Raw genomic sequence first — 21,880 nt, forward strand, 5'->3', positions numbered from 1 at the left:
GGTCTTTTTTTCTACGAAATTTTGCATAGAAACATAGGATTACATCAGTGACAGTTTTTTAATAGTGAAATGAAAATGATGTTTTCTCGACAACAACATTTTTTGTCTTTAATTACATAAACAGAGATAAGATTACAATTTTTGATACTAAAAATGAAACTGTTTCAAAGTGTGGTTTTCGTGACTGAAAATTACTTATTTAAATTTCCATTACTGTGAAAAATTTTGAAGTGTTCTGGTAAACAAAGTTGTACATCATATTCTTCACAATAGTACCTTGTATCACCTCTTGCCACTTTGCCAGATATTGCTTTGCTTCTTTCTGCACACTCTCTGCATATACTTGGAGGCCATTTTAACTTTCGTAAAGCTAGAGTCAGTTTAGGAAAATGTCATCACAGAATCCACAGCTTGAAGAGTTTTGAGTGGAAATTGATTCAGTCATGCCAGATTTGTTCACCAAAGCATCTGCCAATTCAGTAATGAATTCAACAAGATGTTTATTACTGAACATCGAATTTTTATACAAAACATTTGAGTTTATGACGATCAGCATGAAAAGGTGAAAAAGATTTTCATTCATGACTTTATTTGCTTCCTCTCAAAAGGGTAGTAGCCCATTAGAGCTCTCTGTTGTTCACACCAGCCTTGTTTCTATTATAATCCAAAATACAGTCAGGTTTCATCTTCTCTTTTTATCATTTTTAACTTCATTCTGAAATTGACATTAGATGCAGTCATTTTGTGTTTCATTGTCAAAATAAATACATCTCTAGTACCTTTCCATTTCACAGCAAATGGTCTTGGCTGCAAAACAAAAGTTCAGTTTTTGGCCTCTGGGCTATTAGATCTTTATGTAGGTCTTTTCTATTTTTCACTATTGTAGACACTACCTTAGTTTTGGTTTTCCAGAAGTGATCGAACTGATCTGGGCTAGTGTAAAACCGATCCATTTGTAGAATATAGCCTTTACCTTAGAAAGTTTAACACGGTCTATTTACTACATGCAATATGCTGTTGTTAGCATTTGCCCGATAACCTGGATATATTCCAAACTTCAAAGTGTATCCACTATCTCATAACATAAAAAATATTACACCATATTTGTTAGACTTATTTTTCATATAGACCTTAAAACTAGGTCTGCCACAAAAAGGTCAACTCTCATTTGTTTGTACTGAGATTTTCTCCACTTTTTGTCATGAATATATTCAAGATGGGTTTCACCTTGTGAATAGGATCATATCGTGCTCTTCTTGATTTTTGAAATAAAAGCCACGTTTTGTGATATGTGATTTATTCATCTCACTACGTACAATTTTAAAATCATTTGATTTGATGTACAGGAGACATGTCAAGGTTTACAAAAGAAACTTTTTTCACTTTTTTAAGAGAATTACAAAAGTCTACATTATATTTTACATTTCTAAGTTACAGCTACACATGTACATAAAATAATACTGTAATACAGTCCTTGTGTTCAGACTGTGAAGCTGTCCTCAATGAATTCATCAACAAAATAATAACACTTTTCCACCAGATGAGATCAAACATTGCAGAATTTACAATCTCTTGGAAAACAATTTCCTGAAAAGGAGGTCTGCAGTGCAGAGTTTGTAGGCCAATTGTTGGTCAGTTTCAGTTTTCTAACAAGGCACATATATAAAACCACACAAAAAACTTATTCGGTTCGCTGAGTTTCACCGTACCCCATTTATACAAAATTGAATGCGGCTTTAGTTTCCCTGTTTGTTAGCTTTCAGTAGTTGTTCTAGCATAGCACTTTGTATGTTGGTTTACCATCTTGAGCAGTTCTGAACCATACAGATAGGTGAAACAATCAAACACAGAAGAGTTCTGATCCCGGATGGTTCTTCAAAAACTGCCAAGTCAAAAGAGGCAGATAGAGATGGGGATCCCTGATATGGCTTCAACATTGGCAGCATCATTTTGAGGGCTTGCTAACACATTAGAAATGCCTTCTTCATCTATAGCATAAATCAAAAAATTAGCATTCTGCTGTACAGTAGACAAAACTTGAACTTACAGAAAAAACTGTGATGCATTGAATAGCGTACCATCACTGCTTTGTAAACTAAAAATTTTGTTCATTGAGCTCTGAACCACTGCTGTGCAACAAAAACTTTATCTCATCATTAAGGCCATCTTGAAGACAAATATAGAGCGTGCGACCTTGTGAGGTGCTGCGTGTGACAAGAAGAAGAATCGGACCTCTGCAAAGAAAAAACATTCCTTTCCAGCCAGTATTAGTGACAGGTGCTGTCAACTGTATTTTCTTATGTAGTACAAGTGTGATAGAATATCTTTATGCAGATGAGAGATGTAAAACAGTGTTGGAATATGTTTTCAAATCCGACAAATGGCTGAATCGTATTTTCAGAGCAAATCCATGAGACTTAGGGTCTGTGTCACTCATCTTCAAAGTGTTAAAACAACAAGTTTACCCCATGTTTTTCTAAATTATTTCTGTTAAAATAAAGGTTATTGAATAAAGTAAAGTAATAAACAAGCAATGTGCAACATTTAATTAGAAATTATTGTCAGCTTTTTTATAATATGACAAAGCCAGTAATTATTATTATGTCAATGTATTTTATTATATCATTGTTGTGATGTATGGAAATATGAGATTGTGCCTATCATTTGTATTCAGTTAACCTTTTTATTGTATACTGAAGTGCCAAAGAAACATGTACACCTACCTAATATTGGGTAGGGTCCCCGTGAACACGCAGAAGTGCTGCAACACAATGTGCCGTGGACTTGACTAATGTCTGAAGTAGTGCTAGGGAGAACTGACACCATGAATCCTGCAGGGCTGTCCATAAATCCGTAAGAGTACGATGAGGTGGAGATCTCTTCTGAGCAGCACATAGCAAGGCATCCCAGATACGCTCAATGATGTTAATGTGTGGTGAGTTTCGTGGCCAGCGGAAGTGTTTAAACTCAGAAGAGTGTTCCTGGAGCCAGTCTGTAACAATTCTGGACATGTGTGGTGTAAAGAGTCCATCGGAATGCACTGTGGACATGAATGGATGCTGGTGATCAGACAGGATGCTTACATACGTGTCACCTGCCAGAGTCATATCTAGACGTGTTGGGGGCCCCATATCACTCCAACTACACACGCCCACTATCATTACAGAGCCTCCCATCAGCTTGAACAGTCCCCTTCTGACATGCAGGGTCCATGGATTCATGAGGTTGTCTTCATATCTGTACACGTCCATCCACTCAGTACATTTGGAAACGAGTTTCATCTGACCAGGCAACATGTTTCCAGTCATCAACAGTCCAATGTCAGAGTTGACAGGCCCAGGCAAGGCTTAAAGCTTTGTGTCATGCAGTCACTGAGGGTACATGAGTGGGCCTTCGGCTCCGAAAGCTCACATCAATGATGTTTCGTTGAATGGTTCGCGTGCTGACACTTGTTGATGGCCCAGCATTGAAATCTGCAGCAAGTTGTGTAACGGTTGCACTTCTGTCACATTGAATGATTCTTTTCTGTCGTCATTGGGCCCGTTCTTGCTGGATCTTTTTCCGGCTGCAGCGATGTTCGAGATTTGATGTTTTACCAGATTCCTGAGATTCACGGTATACCCGTCAAATTGTCATGTGGGAAAATCCTCTCTTTGTTGCTACCTCGGAGATACTGTGTCCGTTCGCTCATGCGCTGACTACAACACCACGTTTAGACTCACTTAAATCTCAATAAAATTGCCATTGTAGCAGCAGTAAACAATCTGACAACTGTGCAACACTTTTTGTCTTATATAGGCGTTGCCTACCACAGTGCCTTATTCTGCCTGTTTACATATCTCTTTATTTAAATTGACATGCTTATAGCACTTTTTTTGGGACTTCAGTGTTAGATGACGAAACACAGTACAACATACCATAAAAAATAAGTCTCGGTGAAACAAACAAGTGTTGCTTAGCATAGTATGGCAGATAATATGTGTATTGGTAAAAATGTGTAGTTAACAACTTTGAATAATAATAGTTCACCATGTAAAAGAAAGTAAAGATTTTATAAATTAATTTTGAAAACTGATGAAATTCTGAATATATAAAACATAAAAACCAAACTGGTATGGCAATTTTGACAAATATGTTTCCGATGGTCTTTGCACTCTGATTTTGAATACACACAGCTTTCACAGGAACGTTTTTGGTCTTCTTTTTGTCTGCAAAGAAAGCATAGTCCACATTTTTTTTAAATTTTTTTTTAAAGTTTGTTTCTGGTTGTGTTGCTGATCTTGGAATATAGCCCCCAATATGTGTCAAAATCTGTTCCATTGTTATGGGAAACTCTTTAGTTAAACTTTTTTCATGAGTCTTTCTTTTTCTCCTTCGACCAATCCAAATGGCAATAACTTGAGAAAATTGCTTAGGCTGTGTGTGCCACTATTCCCCATGTACAAGGCATAGGCTTTAACCCCTGACACATCCAAAAGCCCACACATACCGCTACATCGCATAGGACTGCGCCCTGTGGACTTATTGTGGTATAGTAAATCAAATACACTGACTCCCCTTTTGTTATTATTGTACGTAAGTACTATGTTCGATTTCTTTACCATCTTATGTATTTCACACATCTCATGCATCATTGACAGTGAAATAATGTTTTGACATTTTTAATGAACATGTTACTCTAACATATTTTCTTTCCTGTAAATCAAAGCAGATGAAGAAACTAGCCCATTTGTGGTTTTGAGCAGAGATTGTTTTTGTGTAAGATATTGACCATTGTCAAATTTTTGGCAGCCACTTCACAAGAAGCAAACCAGTTACCCATTGTAATGTTCCGGTTGGTGCCATAAATGTGGCATGTAAGACAATGATGGGTTAAGCACCAAAAAACTGATTTAGAGATAATCAATAAAATGTGCATAGCACTATAAAAATTGGGAATCACCATGCATACACAACTACTATGCAAGTTTTTTTGTCATATATGTGTTTTTGTTCTACATCAGTAGGAATAAGAACAAAATTATACAAAATTTGGAGAAAATGAAATGTTTGTACGCAGTGGTTTTAACATAAATAATGATACAAGTGCCATCATGCCCAGTTTCACTGATTTCATAGGGTTCTCCTAAAGCTATGTAATCTCCTCTTTCATAAATGGAATCATTTTAGCAAAAACCCATCTTTTCTACAGACAACCTAGATTCACAGTGTAGTATATCCAGTCGCACCTGTTGAAGATAAGAAGGCTTCACTTTCCTCTTCAAGACGTAATGTTCCTTGAACTCTTCAGTTGCATCAGTAGCTGACAGAACTTGGCAATAGAACTAGCCATTCAGCAGTCAGTCTGATCCGCTGTGATTTTGAAATATGCACATTGGTGAGATTGATATATTTTTAAGCAGCTCACTTGGTCGTAAAAATTAGTTTCTTGCTTAATAGTCGCTATGATGGTGTTGTGTGCCTAGCTTAATCACAATCACAAGACATAAAAGATTGTCCTTTCACCAAAAACTTGTGTTCTGTTTCTGTAAAGTAATCCTCTGCTTGTAGGTAAACTCACAGAAACATCATTATAATATTTTGTTCTGCCCACAGCAGTTGTCATTCCATATTATCAGTTTCTTTTTACAAATTTATTTCAGTGTAAAGGCTTTGTACACAGAGGAAGCAATTTCATTCGCACCCTTTCCGCATATGGCATCATGACTAGTTTGACTATTGCTAACGTGAATGCAAAAGTTGTAATCTGAGAGCTGCTGCAAATAGGACATTTCACTGTGCCTTAATGAAGGAAATCACTTTTTGTAAATGCATTGCAGCTCCACATGCTTCATAGTTAGACTCTTGATTGTGTTAGCTTTCATGGAATCCATAGCTTTCTCTGTTTCTCGGTGATGGAATTCTAACTGCAGTTTATTATCTTTATTATTGGGATTATACTTCAGTTTGCCTTTAAGATGATCACACGTAGAACAAGTGTCAAGCGACAAATGATGAAATTTCAGTTTTGAGAATTTATCATTAAAGACTTCAGCATAGAAGTGGTATGTGTTTTTAGTGTCGTCATGTTGCTGTTGAAATTCCTTGAATAAATGAAAAACAGTCAGTTCCTAAGTATTCTTCATCAGCTGATTTTTGCTTTGAAAAGTTGTCTTTCTTGCCTTGGTGTGCCATTAATATCATTAACAACCAGCTTTTCATCTTCTTCTGTATATTTCTGGTGTTTTGTCTTATTCCTCATTCTTTAATGACATTCTCACCACTCTAAGCAAAGTGTGTTAATGTTTTGAACCCTTCTTTTGGTCAAACTGAGAACCTCACAAAATGTATTAGGAAGCAGGGTGGGAGGTTATGGAGAATGATTTGGAGGTGGTGTTCTGTAGGAACATTGTACACAGCCACAATAGGATGTCGTGTAGGGTGACTTTTAGGGCTGCATTTTTTGAGTTCACGAAGCACTTAAATGGTAGGAGTGGATGGGGTTGCTAGTGTGAGGAGGGAGATGGATTCAGGTGTCAGGTTTTTGGGATGGACCTGAAGGCCTTGAGGAGCTGCTCGAGATCAAGTTGCACTTCCGGGATTGGATCATGGTTATGAGGTTGGTATGCAGAGGTGGAGTAAAGTTGGCTGAAACTCTCAGCTACATGACTACTATTCATGACCGCTGTGGTGGAGGTTTTGTCTGCAAAACGGATGATAAGGTCTGGATTCTTTTGCTGGTCACAGACAGCAAAATGTTCCGTAGGAGTGATGCTGGACTCACCAGGAAGCAATGTAGGAAAGGAAGGTGAGGCCAGGTTAGAAGTGAGGTATTCCTGGAAGATTACCAAGGGATGAGTGGATGGAAGGGGGAAGAGGATCATGGTTGGGGCAGGGGGAGGCTGGAGCAGTTTTAAAAAAGTTTCTGTACGGGACTTTGGCTGTTGTCAGTGGGGCATGTGGCAAAGACATGTTTTCACTGCAACGAATGAGTAAAGGAAAGGAGGTCCTTCACAAGTCCAGGATGGTTGAAATTAGGTTTGGGGCTAAAGGTGAGGCCTATAGGAAGTACTGAGACTTATGCAGAGGCCAGAGTTTGGGAAGAAAGATTGACAACAGTGTTACTGGATAGGTATTTAGGGCTAGTGTATTTCATGGAGGACACAGGAAGTTTTTGGGGGTGTGGAAGGTGGAGTAACCAGAAAGGCATGGCCGGAGAGCTAAGGGATTGGATCAGAGTATTAGGCTTTTTCTTGACTATAGGTAGCCCCAAGTCGGTATAAGATAGAAGTAGCTGAGACAGCTCCCTCAGATGATGCTGGGAATGCTGTTCCAGCAGTTGGAGGGCAAGAGTTTCTGTTGCAGTGATGCCATTCAGGAAGTTTGTATCACAGAGTAAAAGAATATTGCTCAAGGAGTAGAGGCTGTCAAGTATAGTTTGTGCGACTATGAAGGACCAGATTGGTCAGGGTGAGGGACTGATGGAATTCGAAAAGTTGAAGGTTTTTGCGGTAGGATGTATGGCAGCCTGAGATGTCAGATTTAAAGGTAAGGGCATTAGGTGGAATAATATGTGCCAGAGAGGACTTTAGGAAGAGGATATGTGAAAGGCAAGTTTTCAGAATTGGTGTGGCAGAATGAGCAGGGATTCATAGTTGGGGGACAAAAAGGCTGCCTGAAAATTTGTTAAAAAAAGGCGGAAAATAAGAGGCAAAAACTTAAGGTCAGAGTGTTTTATCATATAGAGCACTATGTAGGAAGTTCAGAATTTTTTTTTAAAGAGGTAGGAAGTAGTGAGCATGCTTGTAAACATATAAGTTCAATCGAAAATTAACGTGTGTGACAGTAAGAAACATGCATGATCGTAAATAAATCCACATGATCATATACTGAGATTGTAAATGAACCTGTGATCGGCTAACGGTCAAGTTGGGCAATACAAATCAGTAGAGGAGAATGTGTTAAAACTACTAAATTTACATGTTCAAAAAGGGTTGAATTATTTCCTTAGTTCTCTTGATTCTATGAAATGGGAGAGATTACTCCTTTTGAAACTTGATAGATTGACTTAATATTACAGCTGGAAACACTTATGATGCTTTTCTGTAGTTAAACATTCATTAACAGATCAGTCATTTCAAATCATAGGATAAAGACCGAATGAATTCTTCAGCTGCCCTTGTGACATCACGAATCATTGTCACAACTCTCAGAATTCTCTTGGGCTCTGCACGCCTTCGAGAAGGGGCGCACTTCAGTGGAATGACCACTGACTCACCAAGTGTCATATGGTGGGAACCAGCTGTCGTAGTCTTGTAGAAACATGGCATCCAGCCCCCACCCTCTGATTATACGCACATACTAACAAATTCTCACACAGTACGCACATTCGCATTTATTAACTATGTAACGAAATTTCTACCTGCAGCTGATGAATACCATTTGTTCATTAGGGAGACTTGTAGTAACCTACCACGTTCATGAAGTGATATGTTACACTTCAGGTGGTGTCACCGCATTTGCTGGGAGTTACATCACAGCACTATTTAATGTGGTGGGCCATAACAATAACAGCCATTTAAAGTCCGTCTTAGATGGTGGTCTGCATGTGTTTTGAAGGCAGGTACTGTAGAGGAGAAGATTTTACAGAAATATTAAGGAATAAAGAATGGACAACGAGTTGTAGATAAGTAAAGAGAGACAGTACCAAAGGTACAACTGTATGGGAAGTAAGTGAGCCAAATAGGCAGTTTATAATAATAATGGTAATTTATGACTCGAGCAATATGTAAAATAAGGGACTGGCAGCTGCTTGCCTATAGCAGATCAATGCATGGAGCACAGAAACTTGTAATAGAAAACAGCATCCACACTAGCTTTTGAGCACTAGTTCTATTTCTAGTAAAAGTACGCACATTCACACAGACACCCAGATTCGCACTCCAGTGGTCGCAGCAAGATTGAGCACACTGTTCAAGAAAAATGCATTTTGGAATTATTTCCTTTCTTAGCATATCTGATCTATCCCAGTTTTGCCTTGAGAAAAATGAATATGATGTCAGATTTTTTTCTCTAGTTTTTATGGTATTCTTATTTCAAGTGGAAATACTAAAAATACATTTCAAAATTCTTTTTCTTATGCAAACAGCTAAACAATTTTGGGTTGATAAAAATGAAAGTGACATTAGAGATTCGATTAGCAGGTGTAACTCTGGTTTTAAAGCTTTGCTCACTTAAGTAAAGGGACTTATTCACATGTATGTCTTCTTTTTGCTAGTTGTTTGTACTCTTTTTCTGGGTCTTCTCTAGGCACTGTCCAGTATAAGTCCACAAACATAGAAGTGTTTAATTTTCCCCCAGACCTTCACTCCATTTGTGAGATGTCCTGGTGGAACTGCTCTACATGTTCGTCATTTACTGTACCACAGTTGTCAGGGATGAAGTCCACAGATCCGCCTGTGGAATGGAGTTTAAATGACATTTTGTAGCGTAATTGATGGTATTTTTCTAGAAGATTATTCACAGTGACAACTTACGTGTTAACTCTTCGATTTCACAGGAAGCCATTTGCATCATCTTTAAATGCTTTCCATGTTGCTTTCTCATGGCCCTGGAAAACTTGTCCAACGTTTTTATCTTTAAGATGACAACAAATCTGTGGAGTAGTGAAGATACTTTCTTTAACTTTAGCAGCACTGATCTGTGGAAAGCTTCTCTGATCTCGTCTGTCCTCTTTACAAAGTTCTTCTTTAATCCAAGTTTTATGTGTAGAGGGGACAAAAGAATTTTGCTTTTTTCTACCAGAGGATCACACTGCACATTTTTCTTTTTGGGGCAGAGATTTTCCCTAGGGGGCAAGATCTTTACTTTGGAGTGAGATGACCTAGCCTGACTATCCCACTGACACATGGAACAACAGTATTTTATGTAGCCCCACTGTATGCCCAGCAATATTGTAGTGACCTCTGTCAACACAGATGTATCATTGATGGTCAGTGTATTCAGTTGCTGTCAGAAATGTCTCATGTTTTCATAGGTTTCTTTCATGTGGAAAGCATGGTCTTATAGGCAGTGAAGGGAGGGAATTTCCATTATGTAAAAATACAGCTTTTAAACTTAGCTTTGAAGAGTATATAAATAATCCCCAGTCCTTAGGATTGTACTCCAGATGTAAAGATGTATTAAACCACTCACATTACAACAGGCAACAAGAGTATTTTTCTTTATCATGTACTAATTCAGGTCTTTTTGCTGAGTCCTATACACAGACACATTGACATTAGATTACAGAAGATTCTGTTTTTGAAGCTGTTATACCAAAAGCTCTAGTTCATCTTAAGATATTCCACATCTCTAATTAAATCACTTATTGTTAGTTTGGCCTGGCTAAATCTTTGTGGCTCACTGGTCAGTTCACTTTCAGGCATAAATTCAGTATCCTTTAAGATGATGGATGAGGTGATTTCTCCCTTCCGTGCACTTTGTCTACATTTGACTGCTGACTGTATACTTGCGGAGATCCTCTCCATGTGATTCTGGTCGAATGGCTGGTGGGAAGTTGGGGCAGTCTACAGTCTGCTTCTTTTTTCTAGACTTGCTATGCTGGAGGGTGAGGGAGAGGGGTGTTGTGCAGGAATGTGATTTGAAGGCTCTCTGCAAATCATTAGGACAGCAAACAGCACTGACTGAACATTTTTGTTTACCACCCACAGAGGGTCACAGCACATGTTTTGTAAATTGTATGTGGTACCTAGGACTGATCCATATTCCTAATTGCATCCCAAAGTAATGGTGATATTCTGTCTCCATAGACATGGCAAAAATTGTCAAGAAAGTTTTTACAGTTACGTGGCATCCTGGATTCTGTGCAGCCTTGGGGGGAGACAGTTTTATATATAAAAAAAATCAAAGATGAGGTGACTTACCGAACGAAAGCGCTGGCAGGTCGATAGACACACAAACAAACACAAACATACACACAAAATTCAAGCTTTCGCAACAAACTGTTGCCTCATCAGGAAAGAGGGAAGCAGAGGGGAAGACGAAAGGAAGTGGGTTTCAAGGGAGAGGGTAAGGAGTCATTCCAATCCCGGGAGCGGAAAGTCTTACCTTAGGGGGAAAAAAGGACAGGTATACACTCGCACACACGCACATATCCATCCACACATACAGACACAAGCAGACACATTCTTTAAATATGTCTGCTTGTGTCTGTATGTGTGGATGGATATGTGCGTGTGTGCGAGTGTATACCTGTCCTTTTTTCCCCCTAAGGTAAGTCTTTCCGCTCCCGGGATTGGAATGACTCCTTACCCTCTCCCTTAAAACCCACTTCCTTTCGTCTTCCCCTCTCCTTCCCTCTTTCCTGATGAGGCAACAGTTTGTTGCGAAAGCTTGAATTTTGTGTGTATGTTTGTGTTTGTTTGTGTGTCTATCGACCTGCCAGCGCTTTCGTTCGGTAAGTCACCTCATCTTTGATTTTATATATAATTTTTCCCACGTGGAATGTTTCCTTCTATATATATATATATATATATATATATATATATATATATATATATATATATAAAACAAAGATGATGTGACTTACCAAACGAAAGCGCTGGCACGTTGATAGACACACAAACATACACACAAAATTCAAGCTTTCGCAACAAACTGTTGCCTCATCAGGAAAGAGGGAAGGAGAGGGAAAGACGAAAGGATGTGGGTTTTAAGGGAGAGGGTAAGGAGTCATTCCAATCCCGGGAGCGGAAAGACTTACCTTAGGGGGAAAAAAGGACGGGTATACACGCGCGCGCGCGCGCACACACACACACACACACACACACACACACACACACACACACACACACACATATATATATATATAGGTTTGCGGAAGAATGCAACTATTTCTGTAGAGAAACACGTGTAAGAAAATGGTTAAAAAGTTCTACGTAATAGTAGCCATCCCAACTTTATTATCTCTAAGGAAAACTTGTATGCTCGTAAAAAGAGAGTTCACAACAGTGTAATCCACTGAAATGAGATTTCTTTGAACTGTTGTTGGATTGCAGCTATTGAGATAATGGTAGTAAATACCTTGGAAGAACAAGGAAATTGTGGTCACTGGAACATGATGCTTATTTTATCCCTCATGTGAAGATAACAGTAATTAACGTCTGTTGAAAGTACTGAAGATGTTTATTCGAATAATACACTAATTGTCCAAGCTATTACTTGAAATATGTACTATTCCTGTTCAAGCATGCTGTGCCTACAGTCTAAGAAAACATTCTTATATGGATGATTGTTATTGCATTTTCTAGGATTATTATTATGATGACCCACAAAGGAAGAATGGCATCTTGTTTTAAGTCTATGAACCTTTTAATAACTGTCACAAGTTATGTCTCACCTAAGTTGTATCATCCTCTAATTCAACCCATCTCACTTTGCTCTCTCATGTTATAATTACAACTTATGCAGATGATAAGCAAGAACACAAAGGTTAGAGTTTATGTGTGAGCAGTAAGTGAATGAAGAAGTAAAAAGAAGAAAGAAAAGTATGAAGGCTAATTCTAGCATGTTGTGCAGGATAGAGGTTGTTATTGATAGTAATAAATTGCACATAGACTTTTTGGTTATTCCCCATGTGTTAAACTGACTGGTTCCCCTGCACTTCTGGTACAGGTCCCGGTGATGCAGACTTCGATCAGCTGCTGTCCGACAATGATCCACTGTTTGCTGACAGTGACCCTGACGCAGATGAATCGGTATTGGCTACAAGCCTCGATGAGTACTATGGCTTCAGTACAGATGCTGGGGCTGTAGGGGTGGATGTGGCAGTGGGAGGGCATTGGTCGGCAGCGGTTCAGCCGTCACCATCAGTTCTGCCTGGCAGCTCTGCACTTGCACCCCCACCTCCACCTCCACTCCCACCACCTGAACTGTTCGACTTGGTAAGACGCAAAAGATCACTTCGAGAGGATCGCAGTGCCTGTGCTGTTGCTGCTACTGCTGCTGCAAAACTGAGAGCGAGAACAAGGGGCATATCCTCTCCCTCGAGTTCCTCCACTGACTTCGTTTTCTCACCAGGTATTGTAATTGTTGAGAAGTATCTAGATGTAGTTTCTGCATTGATGAACAGAGACATACATTTCTGTGGAATTAAGGATGGCATTAATTGACAGAGCAAAAGGTAAACTAGACAATGTTCCAGTCCATTTCACTTGGAAAATTGGTTAATTTTAACTGTAGGCAAGAAGAAACACAATTTCTTTAAGTAAATACACTTTCATTTCACAGCATTCACGTCTTCATTTTGTATGTTGCTCCTGTTGTGTTTGTTCACTTTAGTTTCTGGTGCAGCTTTCCATTCCTATGGATTTCATTGTGTGGCACTGTTCTGTGATTGTCAGTAATCTACATTGCAATGCTGACATTTTTCACCACTGATTGCTGGCAGATTCATGTAGCAAATAATGTGACAAACTTTATTCTGTTAATTTATTTTGTGAACTTAACTTTCAACGTGTTTCTCTTTACTGTTCTTAAAATTATTGCTTTCCCCTGTGCTTGAGCCCTACGTCATTAGTCCTGTGTTGTTTGTTTTTGCTTAGCAACATAGTAAAATGATTTCACAGATATTTAATCTAGGATGCTGATAAATTCCATACAATCTTGGACAATATTAAGTTTTATTCCACATTTATTGTGACACACTCAGGATGCATAGATAGTTTAAAATTATTCAGGCCTGTGACCTACCATTTGGCTGTCTATGACCGAGACTGATGGGCAGCAGCTCCAAGCTATGGTTTCCTATTGTAATGCTGACTTTTGTTTCATTTTGTTGCCTCCTTTTTGTAAGGCTATTGCAAGGTTGTATGGTCTTCAGTGCTCATTTTATCAAAGGAGCTATGCTTCTGAGTGAGGCTTTATGCTGCTGTACGCAATTTTCAGCATTCTATCAGACCACATATATTTTCTCTGTAGTCATAGCTACATAGTAAATGTAAGGGAAATGAAAGGTTTAAACCAGATTTTCCATGACTCTGAGTAACAACATGCCCAACAGAAATTTAGCTGAAGCGGAATAGAGTTTCGTAGCTTGTGGGATTCAGAAGCTAATCTCCTTCACTATAGTGCATGTTCAATAATACTTAGTGCTTTTCTTTTGCAGGTTTCTTTGATGTATTTTTGTGGTAGTCATTTTTATTTTGCAACCATTTCCTGCATTTAATCTGCTAACTTTGAACACACATATGGTGTGCACTGCTGCATGTATTTTGTACTCATCCTTTCTCTGTAATAATGGAAAAAAACAGAAATCACTTGTTCAGAAGTTTGAAGTAAAGTGGTTAATATTAAGCGAAGTAGTGACTACAGAAGAGAAAGTGATAGTAAAGGAAGAAAATGTGAGAATTGACAACATTGCATTTCTCACTTATATTTACTGAAACATCAAGGAGCAACGACCCCTAAAATTGCAGGAGAGGGAGGGATATATTTCTATGTGGGCACAATAGAGTGTGAGGCCAAAGTAAACTGTTCCTTTACCTGCTGAACAAGAAAAATGATAAAAGTTTAAAGTAGACTTTTTGGAATGTATTTGGAAGTAAATTACTTCCTTTTCACAAGTGTAAAGATACATAAACAAAATAAAATTTGGTTTCTGTGAGCAGGTAATCGTCAGTGGAAATAGGTGATATGAGAAAAGCAAAAGTTCTTCTCACATTCTGTTTCTAGAGATTGAATTGAAAAATAAAATACGGTGGCACACGATTATTTGTTCTATTTTTAGTTTAAATTGAATTTCAAACTATGGCTACTCATTTCACTGAAGTATCCAAACATTCTCTTACAAAGATTTTCACATTCTTTCCTTTCTTAAATTTAAAATCAGAAACATCTTGGTTATATCATCGTGTTTGTTTAGTTCTGTCATCAGCTCGTGTTGTACATAAGCAAAAATTTCAGTTTAAAATTGGTGGGAATTCAGTAAGAAGATATACATCAGCAATACTATAATAAATAAGGATTATTTTTATGTTGTTCTGTTTGGAAATATTTCAGATCTTTTTTCAGTAAGTACAGCTTTTTCGTCATAACTGAAAAGTTCAGTGTTCACTACAATATGCGTGCATGCATGTGAGAGTGCGCGCGTTACACCATTTCAGGGTGGATACACCCTATGACAACCGAGAAATCCGTGGGAAACATAGGAATTTTTTCATCTGGGAAAAGCTTGGGAATTTCTTAGAATTCTGGTAATTTTTCATTGTTTTAGTTTTCAGTTAAATTTTTATAACTTTGACTGGTAAGAATTGATATTCTAATGAATAATTTTATTTTAGCCTGCCTCTGCAAACTAATTTTGCAGCAATAAAATAGAAATAAGAGAATAACACCAAAATAGAACTTTAGTTCCAAAGAAAATGTGTCCTTTACAACAAAAAAACACAATACACACACTAGCGTCTGCAGACATCAAAATGTGTCAAATGCTTTAGGATGAAAATTTCACATGTAATTATAATAATGTATGGAAAAGTTGAAGTGCTTGACAGAACAGGTATTCAACTAAGTAATCCATGAACTGTTCTGTGATAGCAGTGCAATTTGTAATCATGCTGCTGCAATTTAAGCTTTGCTCTTAGGATCCTGCCTAATCACACCCTTGGAGAAAACCAGCAAAAAAATTTTGAAGGCCTATATTGTACAGACGTGTTCAAATTATTAGACTGAAGACATTTTTTCCAGTACTTGACATTTATTACACATTTACATCCACATACAGATTATATTTGTACATTCAGTACTTTGTATGCATGCCTTTGTTCTTAATCAACATTTTTATCCTGTTTGGCATAGTTTTTATTAACATTTCACACGACTTTTTAATATCATTGTCATGGTACCAGATCTCCATGAGATCTGGTTTGGTGGTTATTCTAAATTTCCTTATCCTCTGTTTCACTATAGCCCATATATTTTCAACTGGGTTCATATTAGGACTATTCCCTGGCCTGGGAAATACTTTCAGTTGCTTTTCTTCCAAGTACTTGGAAACACTTTTGACTTTGTGGCAAGGTGCTCCATCATACATAAAAATGGCATCTTTATTTGGAAACCACTCATTTATTTTGGGGAAAAGTTCCTTTTCAAGAATTCTTTATATTGTTCTTGCCTCATTGTCCCTTCAACAATGTGTAACCTGCCAGGACCTTTCACGGACATCACACTCCAGACCATAGCGGAAGTTGGATGCTTCACACATTGCAGTTCAGAGAAAATTTGAGTCTCGTAACAAATAAATACCCCACTCATGTGGTTATACTTGGTGGGGACTTCAACCTTCCCTCGATATGTTGGCAAAAATACTTGTTCAAAACCGGTGGTAGGCAGAAAACATCTTCCGAGATTGTCCTAAATGCTTTCTCCGAAGATTATTTCGAGCAGTTAGTCCACGAACCCACGCGAATTGTAAATAGTTGCAAAAACACACTTGACCTCTTAGCCACAAACAATCCAGAGCTAATAGAGAGCATCATTACTGATACAGGGATTAGTGATCACAGGGTCGTTGTAGCTAGGCTCAATACTGTTTCTTCCAAATCCACCAGAAACAAACGCAAAATAATTTTATTTAAAAAAGTGGATAAAGTGTCACTAGAAGCCTTCCTAAGAGACAATCTCCATTACTTCCGAACTGACTATGCAAATGTAGACGAGATGTGGCTCAAATTCAAAGATATAGTAGCAACAGCAATTGAGAGATTCATACCTCATAAATTGGTAAGAGATGGAACTCATCCCCCATGGTACACAAATCAGGTCTGAACGCTGTTGCAGAGGTAACGGAAAAAGCATGCGAAGTTCAGAAGAATGCGAAATCCCGAAGATTGGCTAAAATTTACAGACACGCAAAATTTGACACGGACTTCAATGTGAGATGCCTTTAATAGGTTCCACAACGAAACTTTGTCTCGAAATTTGGTAGAAAATCCGAAGAAATTCTGGTTGTATGTAAAGTACACAAGCGGCAAGACGCAGTCAATACCTTCGCTGTGCAGTGCTGATGGTACTGTTGCTGACGACTGTGCCGCTAAAGCGTAGTTATTGAACGCAGTTTTCCGAAATTCCTTCACCAGGGAAGACGAATGGAGTATTCCAGAATTTGAAACACGAACAGCTGCTAGCATGAGTTTCTTAGAAGTAGATACCTTAGGGGTTGCGAAGCAACTCAAATCGCTTGATACGGGCAAGTCTTCAGGTCCAGATTGTATACTGATTAGGTTTCTTTCAGATTACGCTGATACAATAGCTCCCTACTTAGCAATTATATACAACCGCTCGCTCACTGATAGATCTGTACCTACAGATTGGAAAATTGCGCAGGTCGCACCAGTGTTTAAGAAGGGTAGTAGGAGTAATCCATCGAACTACAGACCTATATCATTGACGTCGGTTTGCAGGAGGGTTTTGGAGCATATACTGTATTCAAACATTATGAATCACCTCGAAGGGAACGATCTATTGATACGTAATCAGCATGGTTTCAGAAAACATCGTTCTTGTGCAACGCAGCTAGCTCTTTATTCGCACGAAGTAATGGCCGCTATCGACAGGGGATCTCAGGTTGATTCCGTATTTCTGGATGTCCGGAAGGCTTTTGACACCGTTCCTCACAAGTGACTTCTAATCAAGCTGCGGGCCTATGGGGTATCGTCTCAGTTGTGCGACTGGATTCGTGATTTCCTGTCAGGAAGGTCGCAGTTCGTAGTAATAGACGGCAAATCATCGAGTAAAACTGAAGTGATACCAGGTGTTCCCCAGGGAAGCGTCCTGGGACCTCTGCTGTTCCTGATCTATATAAATGACCGGGGTGACAATCTGAGCAGTTCTCTTAGGTTGTTCGCAGATGATGCTGTAATTTACCATCTAGTAAGGTCAACCGAAGACCAGTATCAGTTACAAAGCGATTTAGAAGAGATTGCTGTATGGTGTGGCAGGTGGCAGTTGATGCTAAATAACGAAAAGTGTGAGGTGATCCACATGAGTTCCAAAAGAAATCTGTTGAAATTCGATTACGTGATAAATAGGACAATTCTCAAGGCTGTCAATTCAACTAAGTACCTGGGTCTTAAAATTACGAACAACTTCAGTTGGAAATACCACAGAGATAATATTGTGGGGAAGGCGAGCCAAAGGTTGCGTTTCATTGGCAGGACACTTAGAAGATGCAACAAGTCCACTAAAGAGACAGCTTACACTACACTCGTTCATCCTCTGTTAGATTATTGCTGCGTGGTGTAGGATCCTTACCAGGTGGGATTGACAGAGGATGTCAAAAGGGTGCAAAAAAGGGCAGCTCGTTTTGTATTATCACGTAATAGGGGAGAGAGTGTGGCAGATATGATACGCGAGTTGGAATGGAAGTTATTAAAGCAAAGACGTTTTTCGTCGCGGCGAGATCTATTTACGAAATTTCAGTCACCAACTTTCTCTTCCAAATGCGAAAATATTTTGTTGAGCCCAACCTACATATGTAGGAATGATCATCAAAATAAAATAAGAGAAATCAGAGCTCGAAAAGAAAGGTTTAGGTGTTTGTTTTTCCCGCGTGCTGTTCGGGAGTGGAATGGTAGAGAGATAGTATGATTGTGGTTCGATGAACCCTCTGCCAAGCACTTAAATGTGAATTGCAGAGTAGTCTTCTAGATGTAGATGTAGATGCTGCACACACTCAGCTTTGAACTGTTCTCCAGGTCTGTGATCATAATACTGGCTGCTTTCTTCCATCACAGTGAATACAGATTCATCACTGGAGCACACCTGAAGCATGTGTACAAAATTGCAAGTTAGAAAAGTTGGAAATAGTAGCATAGGAGACCTCAACAGTCCCAAAATTCAAATGTGCATTTCTTCAGTATCAGTAAAACATCACAATTTGAAGCCAAAACCCCTAACTTTAGAGATCAGACCCACTTAATTTACCATATCATTGCACATACCTTAGCCCAGTCCTCACTTGTCCACTCCTGAAGTTGTTTAGCCTACTGCAATCTTTTGGTTTTCATGGCAGGTGTGATTTTCTGTTTTTTCCTTGGTTGGCATGCCTCTAAACCACATTCAAACACCCTCCTCCTCACTGGCACAGGTGAAACTTCAACACCAAAACCTTTCAGCTGATCGCTCATGTCTGTAGAAGTAAGTTTATGGTTCATTATTACCATGTTTGTAAGTCTTCTCATTGTTCCAGGACTGATTTTATTTTTATTTTATTTTTTATTTATTTATTTATTTATTTTTTTGACGTCCACATTTTCCTTTTCTGTTTGGGTTGTATTCACCACCTTTCTGCACTGAAAGTTTGATTCTGCTGACAGTTTCTGTGATATTCTCATTCTGTCAGCAATTTCTTGCAGTGTATGACACTTTTTAGCAAGAAGTGCCACCACAGTTGAAACTTTATGAGGTGAAACATCTTATGTCTTTGCCATGACCTCACTTTCTTTGGAAACGCTATGATTTATTCCTATAGCTAAAAACAAGCAAGTTCACAGGCTACAGTATATAATGTCTTGTCAATGTACAAAAAGTTGATAGAATAGATAACAAGCCGAAGTACACCACAGAAACATAAAACATTTCTGTAAACACAGTTTCAAAGCATGTACACAGACAACTAACACCAACACAATTTGGAGAAAAAATGATAAATATTACCAAATGTGAAAAATTCAGTGATCTGCGAGTTGATTGGAAGGGAAATTTTGTGACATCAATCAAACCATTAAAACAAGTCAATTATTACACTTTTCTCTCCTATTTTTACACCTGAAAACTTAATATAAAAAATAATCATGTAGTCTAATAATTTGAACACATCTTTATGTGAAAACTTGGCTTTTCTAGTAGCAATGCTGTATACATATTAAATTAAATAATTAACTTTTCCTATTCGTGTGTTCGTGCTACTTAACAGTGATGATTGCTTGGCTGAAAACATTACATGTCCTGTGCTCTGTATATCTACTGTCATTGGCAGGCTAGATCACATGCCATGACTGATGATTAACTAACAAAAGCACATCACAATCTCTATTTCAGTGCTTCGCAAGTTGCCACACTATATTTGGTGGAATTTGTATTTATACTTTTGTAATAGGAAAATATGGAGTGTACATGCACATCAAAGTTCTTTCCAAAATATGTCTTTTTTTTGCATTTAATTTCCTAAAGTGATGGGAAGTTCTAATCTGGTGAATAAAACCTTTACCCTTCAATAGATTGATAAGTTTTACAGCTCCAAGGGAAAGTATTGTCGCTTAACATGGGGGAAAAAATGTACTGCCACCCAGGGTATCTGTATTTTCACATGGCAAAAAGTGTATTTTTAACTGAGAAATTCAGGTAATTTCACCACCCCCTCCTCCCCCCCCCCCCCCCCCCCCTCTTTCCTGTCCATGCATACACACTGCATTATTCAGGCATGCACCTTGGACATTATTATACCCTCTCTCATTATTTTGGCTCAGATCTTGCAGCCATTATCAAAATGATTTTATGACAGACTTCTGATACTGAAAGCATACCTAAATATTCTTTGAGATGCCAGAAACACATGACCAAAATTATACTAAGCAGTTTGCAACACATTTGTTACAGATGACATAGTTGGCACGTAGCAAACACTGAATGTAAGTGAGCCCAGAGGTGCTGAACAAGCCACAGACCCACAGTGAATGAGTCACATGGTTCATCATTCATCCTGTTAGCATTGTACAAAATAACAGGCAGTGGAGACTTGAAACAGAAATTACTGTGAGAGAGAAGACATAAAATAAAGGGATTATATTAATTGTCTAGGTGGAGGTCCTTGTATTGGTTGATCGTATTGTGTGGCAATTGTATTTGTACTGCTTCTTTGCGCACACAATCCCGAAAGGATGAGGGTGCGACCAATATCTGAGCATTATCATACTCCATAGAATGGTTGGTGAAAATACAATGCTGAACTGTATCAGATTTATTTTGACTGTTAGTGTTCATGCATGATTCATTTACTGTGTACGGTTTATCGTAAATAACTTTTACCACACTGGTACATAATCGTACATGTACCTCTTTTTGTTACAGCAGGAGCTATACATTGCTCACTATTGGTACAAAATGCAAAGGTTGTAGGATTTGCTCTGAGCAAAGTTCCTTAATTAATTTTACTTTTGAGCCAGAAAATTTCCTCATTGGAATTTGACCACATTGTTGTTGCTTTTTGGAAAAATTTGATTTATGTGTCTACAACAAAGATGTTTCCTTGAAAACAGTCTATGTTAGATATTATACACTATTTAGCTCTTTTCCCATTACATGAAACATTCCTGGAATTTGATCTTTGGGGATAGCTTTTGATATCTCAGTGATGCATTTTTAACCTTACGTATGCTTTTAAAATGATGGCTCTTTAAGTTTTTTTCTCTATTTTTGTGCACAGAACAAAGTCACATGGCCTTATTTATGGCAAATGTGATGGCTGGGGCATCATTAAATTACTGTTTTTGGCCAAAAATGAACAAACACGCAACAAAGTGTGAGCGGGTGCAAAAGCCATGAATTGAATCAGATATATTTTTTTTTCAGATTTTTTCTGCAAACAGCACTAAATTTGTTAGTGGTGGTTCTTATTGACCCACTGAGCATAACCTTCCCATTTGACCACACTTGTTGAGTTTTTTCAGTCTTGGTGATCCAGAATGTTTCTACTGGGATGACTGAGCTTTAGTTTCGAAGCCATATCCATAAACCCACTTTTGATCACCTGTTGTGGCACATTTCGATAGTTGTGCTGTGTTGTCGATTTCATCTAGTGGCTCCTGAGCAAGTTGCTTTCACCACAGTTTTTGTTTAAAAT

At 38.3% G+C, this 21,880-nt stretch overlaps 1 protein-coding gene across 1 annotated transcript in view; it reads left to right on the forward strand.

Annotated features, from left to right (window-relative positions):
- Positions 1–21,880, forward strand: part of LOC124613825 (E3 ubiquitin-protein ligase arkadia-C-like) — a 290,726-nt gene that overhangs the window by 74,255 nt on the left and 194,591 nt on the right. Inside the window, exon 3 of the mRNA XM_047142547.1 lies at positions 12,655–13,059. Coding sequence (XP_046998503.1) covers positions 12,655–13,059 — 405 coding nt within the window. The remainder of the gene's footprint in view (positions 1–12,654; positions 13,060–21,880) is intronic.

Source organism: Schistocerca americana, chromosome 4, assembly GCF_021461395.2.
Source record: "Schistocerca americana isolate TAMUIC-IGC-003095 chromosome 4, iqSchAmer2.1, whole genome shotgun sequence".
Taxonomy (NCBI): Eukaryota; Metazoa; Arthropoda; class Insecta; order Orthoptera; family Acrididae; genus Schistocerca; species Schistocerca americana.